Raw genomic sequence first — 12,900 nt, 5'->3', positions numbered from 1 at the left:
TTCCAAATCTTTTAACTTAACTCTTGAAATAAAGGGAATAAAAGTATTTCCCAAAATGTTTAACTTTTCTTTAATATTTTCGTTGAGACTCTTTACACTTCTCTTCTATGCTGATGATTCAACTCCATCGGTTAGAGAACTCCTCCTCCTCTTTCCGGACGGCGTTTAGATGAAGATATCAAAGGATTGACACAGCAGCCTTTATAGCAATATTTCTGTTTATTTACATCAAATGTAAACATTCAACTCTTAACATGAATGTACGTGTAGTAAAAGGCATATTTCACTTGTATAAAACACAGAATGTAAACTCTTGGCAACCTTGTGTGTGAATGCTGAGAAGGAAACATGAGGAGGGAGGGAAATCTTTACAAATGCAAAAACGGTTCCTCCGGGAATGTGCAGTTTTTGGCAATGACAATGGAAAAACAACTCTGTAAATATTGCAGTGTCATGATTCTAAATCTCGGTTCAAATAGAAAAAAGCTTTCTTATAACCTACATGTCCTACGATTATCACAAAATACATTTATGCAATTCAAGCAGTAGTCGTGGGTCAGACTGACGCTGATCTCCAATGGTTTACTAATTATATATTTTTTGAAGTCGACCTGGAAACACCGTAAGAAACCCTGCAATTGTTTAGAAATGCTGGCACGAAAGTGAAGCAATTTAGCTGCAATTTCTGAACTCTTTCAAAACACGCAACTTCCGATAAAGATGCTGGTCTTGAACCCTGGCTTGACCCTTCACAGTAGCCCACAAGCATTACAATACGTCAAGTTTTTTTTTTTTTTGCCTGCACGGTCGTCGCATTGTGTCACAAAAAATATATCGGGTCAACGAGTTATTCGTGATTACGTGACAGTACCGTCGAATGGTTTTGTACAGCATCAACATTTTCAAGTTTCATCATATTGTAATTACTTAGTTATTTCACAAAAAAAAGCAACTTACAGTAGCTCTTACAGTTACCTGACTGCCTATTAGGTAAGAATCATCAAAGTTCAGAACATCAAAACCATAATTAAACAAATGAAATGACTGATGGCAGAAAGGATGAGAAGTCCTTATTGAACCGAGGCCGGCTCCACATGTACACAGGTATTTAGTAAAATGGTGGGGGGGGGGTTTAATATATAAATCTATGTCCCCATGAAAATGCAAAAAACACGTGGTCCGTATCGTACCAAACCAACAGGCGGTGCTATAACCCCAACTGGTTCCGGCAGGGGAACGACAATGACATCACACTGAAAACTGAGTTACTGAACATCTTCAACCTGGGAGGAGTTTTAAAAAGGTTCAGTTTTCAGTGACCTCAAACCTCAGTGTGAACGAAACACTTCATTTGAAAAGAAAATACCCATGTACGTGTGAACGAGGCCCCGAAAGAGACGAAGGTTAAAAGTTCAATCAGTCCCACTCGATAGCGAGAAGCTCACAGCTGATGTCCCACAGTCTCCTCGCCGTCTCCTCACTTCTTCCCTGTGGGGCGACAAAGGCAGGGGCGCAGTCGCTGAAAGGAAAGACGGGGGGGAAGGATCATTATGTAAAGGCTTATGATAATGTGAGTCATCCCCCCCGAGGAGCAGGGAGCTAATTTGTCTTTCACCTTATGTGTGGTGGCAAGAATAAAGGGGGGGGGGGACTTTAAAATGAGGCAATGGGAGGATCTCTACTGACTTTCCAGTATCATCACGTCCTGTGGCCACTTATGATCAAGCCTAACTTCTATATTGACAATTTTAAAATGGCTCTCGTTTCCTGAATATACTTTTTGTTTTTTAAAGTTTTAATTGAACCGATTTATCTAATAGGAATTTATCATTTTATCAAGATAGCAGGATGCTGATGTTATTGATCCATGGATTAGCATTAAATTTGGAATGGACATTCATGGTCCCCAGAGGATAATTCCTTATTAATTTGGTGATCCCGACTTTTTCCACAGCGCCACTGTAAGGGAAATGTAACATTTTGACCACAATATGATCATGTTAATTTCCCCTTTGATTGATCATGATTGAATCTCATACAATGTAACCTTGATCATGCTGTATCCTGTACAACTGAATGAATCTTGGCCTGATTGCTTTAACTAAAGCATTGTTGCCTTGATGTCATCAGAAGATCCTGACCTTTGACTTTGTAACAAACCCAACCAGAGTGGGAGAGATGAGCCAAATGTATAAAGACAAAGAACTGTTTCCCATCGGTGTGCATATTACAAACTAACCTTTGTCGTATGCACCATGCTCTGAGCATTAAATTGTGACAATACTGTAAGAGAATTGTGTCTCGTTCCTCGTTGTTAAGGTGGGATTGCAGAAATTGCCACGACAGCCACAATGACATTTTAGTTTTTCGAGATAAAAGTCCTGACAACTATCTATTATCTATTAATGCTAAACATTAGCAAGCTAGCGTTAACATTTAGAACATTTACCTCACAGAGCTTTGCTGCAGACTCTGAAGTCTTATTACCCCGATTAATTTGATTAATTGATTTTCTTTTATCAATTAATTAATACATTTTATTTGGTTTACAAAGTGCTTCACAGACATAAAAACATAACATACACAGAGTAGTTAAGACATTAAATTAGTTTCAGTGCAATGAAGAAATGGAAACGATGAAAATCTTGAGATTAAATGAATGAGTAAATAAATAAAAGAGTACATTTATATGTTGATTGATAGTTTTAAAGAAAACCGAACTCTGATCCAACTGGTTGTCACCCACCTGAAGTGTTTCCCAGAGACAGAGTGCAGCTCCTCGGCCACAGCACAGTAGATGCTGGTCTGGGCTCCTTCCCGCGGGGTTTTTACAAACGTGGAGAAGAACGTCATGAATATCGTCATGAGGGTCGAGTGTCGGCTCAGGTCGGAGTTCACCGTCCCCGGGTGGACTGAGTTCACGGTCACGTTGGTGTCTGCGAGAACAACAGATCAGGTTCACGATTAGAGCCCGAGCGATGTGGGGTTTTAGGGCCAATAGTGACATTAGGGATTAAAACATCCAATAATAATAATAATCTGGCAAATATATACACTACCGTTCAAAAGTTTGGGGTCACCCAGACAATTTCGTGTTTTCCATGAAAACTCACACTTTTATTTATCAAATGAGTTGCAAAATGAATAGAAAATATAGTCAAGACATTGACAAGGTTAGAAATAATGATTTTTATTTGAAATATTAATTTTGTTCTTCAAACTTTGCTTTCGTCAAAGAATGCTCCATTTGCAGCAATTACAGCATTGCAGACCTTTGGCATTCTAGCTGTTAATTTGTTGAGGTAATCTGTAGAGATTTCACCCCACGCTTCCTGAAGCACCTCCCACAAGTTGGATTGGCTTGATGGGCACTTCTTGCGTACCATACGGTCAAGCTGCTCCCACAACAGCTCAATGGGGTTGAGATCTGGTGACTGCGCTGGCCACTCCATTACAGACAGCATACCAGCTGCCTGCTTCTTCCCTAAATAGTTCTTGCAAATTTGGAGGTGTGCTTTGGGTCATTGTCCTGTTGTAGGGGGAAATTGACTCCAATCAAGCGCTGTCCACAGGGTATGGCATGGCGTTGCAAAATGGAGTGATAGCCTTCCTTATTTAAAATCCCTTTTACCTTGTACAAATCTCCCACTTTACCAGCACCAAAGCAGCCCCAGACCATCACATTACCTCCACCATGCTTGACAGATGGCGTCAGGCACTCTTTCAGCATCTTTTCACCTGTTCTGCGTCTCACAAATGTTCTTCTGTGTGATCCAAACACCTCAAACTTTGATTCGTCTGTCCATAACACTTTTTCCAATCTTCCTCTGTCCAATGTCTGTGTTCTTTGCCCATATCAATCTTTTTTTTATTGGCCAGTCTCAGATATGGCTTTTCTTTGCCACTCTGCCTAGAAGGCCAGCATCCCGGAGTCGCGCCTCTTCACTGTAGACGCTGACACTGGCGTTTTGGGTACCATTTAAAGAAGCTGCCAGTTGAGGACCTGTGAGGCGTCTATTTCTCAAACTAGAGACTCTAATATACTTGTCTTCTTGCTGAGTTGTGCACCGGAGCCTCCCACTTTCCTCTACTCTGGTTAGAGCCCGTTTGGCTGTTCTCTGAAGGGAGTAGTACACACCGTTGTAGGACATTTTCAGTTTCTTCGAATTTCTCACATGGAATAGCTTCATTTCTAAGAACAAGAATAGACTGGCGAGTTTCACATGAAAGTTCTCTTTTTCTGGCCATTTTGAGAGTATAATCGAACCCACACATGTGATGCTCCAGATACTCAACCAGCTCAAAGGAAGGCCAGTTTTATAGCTTCTCTCACCAGCAAAACAGTTTTCAGCTGTGCTAACATAATTGCACAAGGGTTTTCAAGGGTTTTCTAATCATCCATTAGTCTTCTAAGGCGATTAGCAAACACAATGTACCATTAGAACACTGGAGTGATAGTTGCTGGAAATGGGCCTCTATACACCTATGTAGATATTTTGAAAACCAGATGCTTCCACCTAGAATAGTCATTTACCACATTAACAATGTATAGAGTGTATTTCTGATTAATTTAATGTTATCTTCATTGAAAAAAACAGTGCTTTTCTTTGAAAAATAAGGAAATTTCTAAGTGACCCCAAACTTTTGAACGGTAGTGTATATATATTTTAAAAATGGCAACGATTCCTCAGATGTTGTTTTCAAACCCTTATGACAAAGAAATGTAATTGAGGCTTGAAATCGTACAGTTTAACCTTAAACTTTACATGAATAACTCTAATAAAAAGAAAACACATTTCTTTGACATAATTTAACAAAACTGCTCTCGTCACAATGAGAGATTTCGTTGGTTTCTCATCTGCAGTGTCACGTTAAATACTTAAAGGAGCTGTAAATAAAATGGTCTTTAAATTATTTATAAATTCACTTCTCACTGTATCCAGCACATTGGCTTCCAACATGCTCACAGGCATGGTTGGCATTCGTATAGTGTAATTTAGAAAGAATGATATTTCAGTGTACTACCTGGTCGAAGGGTTAGTAAAGACCGTTTGGACCATTTGTTGTCAGTCTACATTTTGTTTTCAATCAATCAATCAAATTTTATTTGTATAGCCCATATTCACAAATCACAATTTGTCTCATAGGGCTTTAACATGGTGTGACATCCTCTGCCCTTAACCCTCAACAAGAGTAAGGAAAAACTACCTAAAAACCCTTTTAACAGGGAAAAAAGAAGGTAGAAACCTCAGAGAGAGCCACATGTGAGGATCCCTCTCCCAGGACGGACAGAAGTGCAATGGATGTCAAGTGTAAAGGAGAACATCAACATAAAGGTTTTAGCAGCATTGATTAGGTAAACATTTGAAGTTTTCATCTCTTCCCTCCTCCTCCTCATCATCACACAAAGCATCACTAACCCTCTGCTACTACATTTGCCAGAGAACAGCCCATCTGTGCGTTCTCCCATGTTTTGTGTGTGTGTGTGTGTGTGTGTGTGTGTGTATTTGTTTGTGTACCTTTGAGTCTACGAGCCAACTCTCTGGTAAACAGCACATTTGCCAGTTTGCTCTGGCAGTACGCTAATCCACTGTTGTAGCTGCCCTGGCTGTGAAGGTCGTGGAAGCGGACCCAGCCGAAGTTGTGTGCCAGAGAGGAGACCACGATGATTCGGGCCGGCCCGCTGCGCTTGAGCAGCCCGATCAGGAGCGACGTCAACAGGAAGTGACCTGTCGGAGGTAAGACAGACGTACGTAAGTCTAAAGACAGATTTTTGCTCCTGAGTTTCAAACTCTTATGTCCAGAGGATGACAAACAATTACGTGTGAAACTCCATCACTGTGTTTAAAAAATGCACAAGAAATATATCCCTATCTATATTGAACCATTGTTATACAGCTATTGATGGAAATTATAATAATCACAAATATAGTTTTATTGCCCAGCCCTGATACAAACTTAATTTAATCAGCTAATCTTAATTTACATGTACATTAAAACCATTTTAGTTCTGAAATATGAGTTTTTCTCTGTGTCAAACATGATTTCAACTTATACTTTCTTGTCGAACATGGCATCAGACGTACGTGAGGGAGAATAACAACAATGGAAATAACATGAATTCATTGTATTTGTTAATATTGATGTCCTCTCAAGGTGGATCTGTTATTATCATGCACATATTACAAAATTAAACTATTGAGCAGAACTTTTCAAAGACTGCGTTGCCTTTCCAGTTGTGCATGAAATGTGCAGAATGATTTATTTCCATTGGATGAATCCGATCGATCAGTTTATCTGTGAGATTTTCAGTCCTGTTTAAGGTTTGAATGATTCGTGGGTTCCAGTAAACTTCAGTGAGTTCTTACCCAAGTGATTGACTCCGATGTGCATCTCAAAGCCATCAATGGTTTTGGTGTAAGGACACATCATCACGCCGGCGTTGTTGATGAGGATGTGAAGACGATTCACCTCTGAGTAAAGAGAACATCACATAAAAGAAACATGGCCGCTGTTATACCTGTTAAATAACAACACTCTGGAGCTTTGTAGGAGGATGTGAGTATTAAAACCGCCTCTGTGTGGTCACCTCTGAGGAATTCCTGTGCGAAGGCACGTATAGAGCAGGTATCTGCCAAATCCAGCTCTCGAACCTCCACATCTGCATCGGGGTACGCGGCTCGTATGCTGGCCGCAGCCTCCTCGCCCTTTTCCACGTCTCGGCATGCCATGATCACCCGAGCCCCTGCCATGTGAACAAATCATTTTGTAAACTGTGAACGAGACACAAACTACATTCACACTAGTCAGGAAAGGGCCCGTTATTTTTGGATCCGGATCAGGGGATGGAACTTTTTTATTTAACGTTGTGAGAAAAGACGTTTCACAACAGTTTTGTTGATTTCTGAGGGACATTATTCATGGATCTTGATGAATAAGATCATTCATATTTAGAGGAATGATTAAAGTGTGTAATTTGGTGCAGCGTGATTGAATTTAACGGTACTGTTGGTACTTGTGTGAGTGCCATTCTAGTTCTTTTATATTTCTACTGTAAGAACTAGACGGTCGTGTGTAGGATTGTTCGGCCTGGTGGATTGTGATTAATTTTGTCATGAATTATGATTTTATAAAGTATTTATTCTTCATAGCATCAGTACATTTTCCTTACAGCCTCCCAGTTTGGTCTTGTCGGATGTAATAAGGAGGTGTTGTACTGAATTTAAATCCTGCATTTCACGGTAAAAACCAAAAGGTCACCTCTCATCACCAGATCCCGTGCGGTCTCCCTCCCAATCCCTGTGTTGGCTCCAGTGATGAGGACCGTCTTCCCATCCAGACGAGCCGGGGACCTGCACACTCCTCCTGCTGCATAACTTCTGTTGATGCACATCACAGATTAACACTCAGATCTCTGTCCTGCACCAGAGCAGACAGTCCCTCCCGCAGCCATAAACCCCTTTGTCCCCATTGGAGTTGGGACATATGGACCCATGGCTCAATAATTCACAGAGAAACTTGGGATGAGGCCACTGCTGAGCGTCAACGTCGTGCGGCCCTCGCCACTGAGCAGGGAGGCGAAGCAGCCAATGGGAAAGCACAGGAGCACACCTACTACCCCACGCTCGGGCTCCTGATTGGCCCAGCTCAGGTGGAAGACACCCGGTTCATCCGGCTGCAAAAAAACTCCCACAGCTCCATCATCCTTTCTGTTGCATTGATTCCCTGCTCAGGACAATACATCAGCATCGAGTAGAGGGTTTGGAAATAACCCCTTAAATATGACATATGACGCACAGTGCTTTTATAACGGAAACGCATCCTTAGATATAATAACAGTGCAATGTTCTGTCCTGTCAACCAAACCACAATCCAGCCCTGACTGGGTTACGTGAGTGCATTGGTCGCCGCTCACCTTATGTGTGATGCGAACAACAGCACCAGCAACGTCACCGCTCCGAGTCCAGCGACTATCGCAAAAAACCACATGATGCAGCGGATCCTCTGCTCGTCTGTGGTTCCGAGGCTGAGAGAGAAGCTGCAGCTGAGGAGGAGGAAACAAGCAAACAGCTGATGTCAAAGGCAGAGAGAGGGGGGGGCGGAGCGTGCACACATACCGCCAGGGGCATCATGGGATTGTAGTTTTTATAGCCTGGGTAGAAGGTGACACACAGGCTGGTTTCATTCCTTTACATTAGGATTACAAACTATTTATGTTGGCATGTTGTGTTGACTTTTATTGTGGCAACTTGTGTTAGTATTTTATCATATGATATGTTGTTCCATTAGAGGGAATTGCATTATTTTTATGATAAAGAAGATTTTTTTTTACATTTTAATGGATTATGTGTCTCCAGAGGCTTTATCGTACATTATGATACATATACACAGGAATTCAACTATATCATGAGAAAATAAAAAGCAATATTCACAATAAACAAATATAAATATGCTAAATTTTAAAAGGTGCATTATATCTCAAGGGGAACACAAAATGATTTTACATCCTAAACATTTTGAATTCAAATAAATAGAATTAAAAAATAGTATAAAAATATATTATGAATTCGATTTTTTTGTAATTACAATTTCATTCAAATCTAATTCAAAACTTAAATTCAAAACCCAATTCAAAACATGTATAATAAAATGAATAATCAATATTAATACAGTTTTGTCTCCTAGTTATGTTTGAAAACTACATTTCCCCCAAAGCTCCTGTGACCGCCTGTCTACGTAGCGCCTGATTAGAATTGTCATCGGGTGGTTTTTGAGTTTCTTTCCCTCAGATCTGTTATTATTTTCTAAAAAGTGTAAGTTAAATCTTGTCTTATTCATTTTTAAGTATTAGTTTCACCAGGATATTATTAAAAACCTTGTTATTATTGTTGATTTCCGGTCAGGCGCGGGAGGCTGTCAGTCACGAGGTCCATCCTGCGGAAGAGTCGATGAGATCTGATTATTAGATCGAGTCAGTGGCGTCTTGATCGTTATTCGCGTTTTGTCTGACAGAATAAATAACAACCGACCACACGTCGACCAGTCGATTCGAGATGTCGTCGGAGGAGTTCGAGAAGTTGCACGAAATCTTCAGCTCGATGTTCGAGGAGCTGAAGCTGATTCCAGACCGAGCTGCGATGAGCCAGGGAGGTAAACACACTGCTGCTGTTCATGTTGACGTCAGCTAACCAGCTAACTAACCAGCTAACTAACTAACTTACAACACAACCAGTTCTCCTGATGATGAGTTATTTACTGTACTAAGTTAAAGCTTGTGTTGTTTCCGCAGAGGAGAGGAAGAGGTTGGTGAGGACCTTCGATGAGAGAAATGGGGAAGCTGAAGAAGTGGTGAGCTGCTCTGACCTTGTTTATTCTTCTGGACGTCTACTTTCACTTTTTAATTCTAGTGTTGTTTGTTATTGATGAACTTGTTTACGTTTTAAAACCTTCCCTCAGTTTGTGATTTAGAAACACTGTGATTAGAGTTGACAGAGATGAGCTGGAACTTTATTGCTCATCAACAATCTGTAAAAACATTCTACTCACACACACACACACACACACACACACACACACACACACACACACACACAACATCAACAACACAACAACAACAGCAACTGTGTAATATATAGTATTCAGCCCTCAGTGTTAGGGAGTCAAATATTTCCTATATTCATATATCGGGGAGTAAAACATAAAATGATTCCCAAAATGTCGTTATCGAACCCTCACTGCAAAGGAAATGTAACTGAGACTTGCTATTTTACGGTTTAATCAAAAACTGTCTACTATAACTATTAAAAAAGTAAGTAAGTACATATTGAGCTTATATTAAGATATTTATTAAATGAAACATACGCATTCATTTGCATCTTTTTGGTTTTGTTCATTGTGTATAGTAAACATTTTCATACTGGTAAAATTGTTATAATTTTTTATTACATATACATTATAATTAATATCAATTACTTGTTTAACTGCTTTATTTTGCTACTATGGAGCTTCCTTGCAAACATTGTTCCCACCATAATCCTTTGAGAACCAGTGTGACGTTGACCATAACAGAGAAAGGTCCTGTGCTTATCTGTCTGCAGTTACAAGGAATGGAGGAGGAGCTGCGCGGCGCCCCGTCTTCTTATCGAAACGGAATGGCTACGAAGCTGCGCCTGTACCGCCGGGATCTGGGCAAACTGCAGAGGGACATGAAGAACTCTGCTCCCAGCTTTGGCTCCTCGTCCCAGCCAGTGGGAGGAAGTCACCACGGCATCTACTCATCAGAGAATCAGCAGAGTGTGAGTGTGAGGCTGTTTGAGCATTTCACCACGAGAGGGACAGACCCAGGACACCTTACATGTCTGTGTGACTGTTTGCAGTATGGATATTTGAATCAGAATCCGGCAGATGTTGAAGGACCTCAGTCTCAGTGTTCTTAGCCCAGTGCAGCTTCCTCCTGTAGCTGTCCTTTGCCTCCTTGATCTTGATTTTCAGGTTCCTCTGAATAGTCCTCACTTCCTCCCTGTTGTCCCCTCTGAAAGTCCTCTTCTTCTCATTAAGGATGGCTTTGATGTCTTTTGTTACCCATGGAAATGGGTAACAAAAGACATCAAAGCCTCCTCACCGATCCTTTTCCTCTGCAACCCCGGTGTGTTTTTCTGGAAAGTTCAGCGGGGATGCCGCTTTCCCAGTCGCCAACCGGCCGGCTTCAGCGTCATCAGCTGATCCCTGGAGTAAACAATGTGGTGTTGCTGAGCAACGGTCGAGTGGCAGAACTAAACGAGTAGTTCCACCGTGAAAAAACAGAACAAAACTCTCCACACAAACATGTTTGGAGAGGACGCAGCTTTAATAAGTTACTTACAAAAGAAAAATCTAATATGTCAAAGGAAAAAGGAAAATATATGAAATATAACACCATGAGAATGTAAATATACTGTTATTGGTTATGTTTGTATTTCTGGTTTCGCTGTAAATAATTTCTTCCTGTAAATACTGGCTTATATAAAATGTATTTACAAACAGACATTTTCAGTGTCTTTCAAAACGACCTTTAAAAGCTGTGTGTTGACGAAATTAAGAAAATAATACAGATGTTTATGTAGAGGTATGTGATGACAAGAGAAAGTTTGCACACAGAGATCAACATTTTACTGTGGAATAACTCCCCATATGAACTAGTTGATATCTAAGGGAGTGAACGTTTATTTCCTCCTGTAAATATGTTTTGTTCAGCATCATTTATCCTGTGATGCTCTGTCCCTTCTCCCCACACTGAATGCAGACTCACCTGCAGTCCCAGAGAACCCTGCTCCTCCAGGGCACAGACTCTCTGAACAACGCCAGTCAGAGCATTGAACGCAGCCAACGCATCGCTGCAGAGACGGAGCACATCGGTACCGACATCATCGAGGAGCTGGGGGAGCAGCGCGAGCAGCTGGACCGCACCAGGAGCAGAGTGAGAATCAGCACGTGATTAAAATGCTATTTCGATTTGAATATGTCCAGTTACCATGCTTTTGGGTTGGTATAATTTAGTCTAGTTGTGGTCAGTCTTAAGAGAAGCATATGATGTAATCTGTTTTTTAAATCTCTTCTGTCTTTTTGTGTAGTTGGTGACCACTGGAGAGAACCTCAGTCAAAGTCGAAAGATCCTTCGTGCCATGTCTCGGCGGTGAGTGTTGTCCTAGAGGAGGTTATACACTTAATTTATATTATTACATTCAATTTGATCAAATAAGTGAATGAATGCTAAACTTATAAACAAGTAAAATTAAGATTCTTCTCTTCAGTCAATACACAAATTGAGCTCATTTATTGAACTAATTTTTTAATCCACAGAGATGATATTAGTTTCAATAAACACATTAAATAAAATCTTCCTTGTGAATGATTGTGGAATAATGACCAGAGCCTCCATTCATTTTCTTTCCATCTTGTAGGCTGATGACAAACAAGTTGCTGTTAAGTGTGATCATTCTAATGGAGCTGGCGATCCTGGGCGCTGTGATTTACCTGAAGTTCTTCCGAAAATAAACTTCCCAAACTCAGAAGAGTCTCAACCTCTTGATCCAAGAGCAAAACCCGATTCTCCGCATCTGTCTCCATCAACTGTCCAGTAGCAATAATGCTGTTCTGCTGTCTCCAGCCAACTGTTTCATATTAGTGCAAAGAAGGACAATAAGAAGACTCAGGTTGGAACTGAAGCTTCACCGAGAGAAGATTTTGTCCCTGAGCACGTGGAGTTCGTTCAACGGGAAAAACAAACCTGTCAATGGGACTAAACCTACAGGACAAAACTGTGAACTGAGATTGAGTTTTCTCAGACTGTTAATGCCAATGATGCCCTGTGGGAGGATTCTCTGGAACTGTGTTCTGGCTGCTGCAGATTCCAGAGAGGATCCTGGATGAGTCAGCGTTTGGTTGAATTACTGCATCATGTAAAGATTCTGTGGTTTGGTGAAAGTACTCATGAAATGACAGACGTTGCTATATCAGCTCTGTGAGTTTTTAAAAATGATCTTATTGGGATACTTTTCTATTAGTATTCTACATTATTGTATTGTTTATTATGTTTATGAATCTAAACGACAGTATGTTGATGAAATGGCACCAGCCGAGTGTATTTTCCTAGAGTTTTCATGCTCAGTATCCAGATGGTTATTTTGAGCTCATTTTCTCATGAATGTATGAGGTATGAATGTGTAAAAAATGTTAATGATGTTGTCTAATCGCTGTATAACACAAAAATCTCTTGTCAGAACCAAGCGTCTTTATTCTTTATTTGACAGTCAACACATTAAAGGTAATGTTTAACCTCATCTCGCATCGTATCTGGTATTTCCAGGGAATGCAGCCAAGCAGGCCAAAGCTTTGAAAAAACATCCACTGTGGAACTGACGT

At 40.6% G+C, this 12,900-nt stretch overlaps 2 protein-coding genes across 4 annotated transcripts; one reads left to right on the top strand and one right to left on the bottom strand.

The window, feature by feature from the left end:
* Nucleotides 1-204: 204 nt before the first annotated feature.
* On the bottom strand, nucleotides 205-8,105 carry rdh12 (retinol dehydrogenase 12). 2 transcript variants are annotated; one of them, XM_047341755.1, is made up of 7 exons: nucleotides 7,916-8,105; nucleotides 7,261-7,376; nucleotides 6,590-6,745; nucleotides 6,369-6,473; nucleotides 5,520-5,729; nucleotides 2,747-2,936; nucleotides 205-1,519 (listed from the first exon to the last, which is right to left on the bottom strand). In XM_047341755.1, the coding sequence occupies exons 1-7, from the start codon at nucleotides 7,987-7,989 to the stop codon at nucleotides 1,417-1,419; spliced, it is 954 nt and encodes a 317-aa protein (XP_047197711.1). In that variant the 5' UTR covers nucleotides 7,990-8,105; the 3' UTR covers nucleotides 205-1,416. The 2 variants fall into 2 exon arrangements, with proteins under 2 accessions (XP_047197711.1, XP_047197710.1); XM_047341754.1 differs by having other exon boundaries at nucleotides 7,261-7,379; nucleotides 7,916-8,101.
* Nucleotides 8,106-8,910: 805 nt separating this feature from the next.
* vti1b (vesicle transport through interaction with t-SNAREs 1B) lies at nucleotides 8,911-12,818 on the top strand. 2 transcript variants are annotated; one of them, XR_004697712.2, is made up of 6 exons: nucleotides 8,911-9,150; nucleotides 9,290-9,348; nucleotides 10,098-10,295; nucleotides 11,282-11,469; nucleotides 11,610-11,671; nucleotides 11,940-12,001. XR_004697712.2 is itself a non-coding variant. In XM_035168937.2 (6 exons), the coding sequence occupies exons 1-6, from the start codon at nucleotides 9,054-9,056 to the stop codon at nucleotides 12,031-12,033; spliced, it is 684 nt and encodes a 227-aa protein (XP_035024828.1). In that variant the 5' UTR covers nucleotides 8,911-9,053; the 3' UTR covers nucleotides 12,034-12,818. The 2 variants fall into 2 exon arrangements, 1 of the variants encoding a protein (XP_035024828.1); XM_035168937.2 differs by having other exon boundaries at nucleotides 11,282-11,455; nucleotides 11,940-12,818.
* Nucleotides 12,819-12,900: the final 82 nt, after the last annotated feature.

This window comes from Hippoglossus stenolepis, chromosome 10 (genome assembly GCF_022539355.2).
Source record: "Hippoglossus stenolepis isolate QCI-W04-F060 chromosome 10, HSTE1.2, whole genome shotgun sequence".
In the NCBI taxonomy this organism is placed as follows: Eukaryota; Metazoa; Chordata; class Actinopteri; order Pleuronectiformes; family Pleuronectidae; genus Hippoglossus; species Hippoglossus stenolepis.
The sequence above is the reverse complement of the archived record's forward strand: the minus strand, read 5'-3'. Positions and strand labels throughout refer to the sequence as shown.

Coding starts and splice junctions, on each gene's coding strand:
- rdh12 (XM_047341754.1), bottom strand. CDS start 7,989: ATGTGGTTTTTTGCGATAGTCGCTGGACTCGGAGCGGTGACGTTGCTG. Junction 7,380..7,915: donor TTGTTCGCATCACACATAAG/GTGAGCGGCGAC, acceptor GTGCATCAACAG/AAGTTATGCAGCAGGAGGAG. Junction 2,937..5,519: donor GTTGGCTCGTAGACTCAAAG/GTACACAAACAA, acceptor TTGTTCTCGCAG/ACACCAACGTGACCGTGAAC.
- vti1b (XM_035168937.2), top strand. CDS start 9,054: ATGTCGTCGGAGGAGTTCGAGAAGTTGCACGAAATCTTCAGCTCGATG. Junction 9,349..10,097: donor ATGGGGAAGCTGAAGAAGTG/GTGAGCTGCTCT, acceptor ATCTGTCTGCAG/TTACAAGGAATGGAGGAGGA. Junction 11,456..11,609: donor TGGACCGCACCAGGAGCAGA/GTGAGAATCAGC, acceptor CTTTTTGTGTAG/TTGGTGACCACTGGAGAGAA.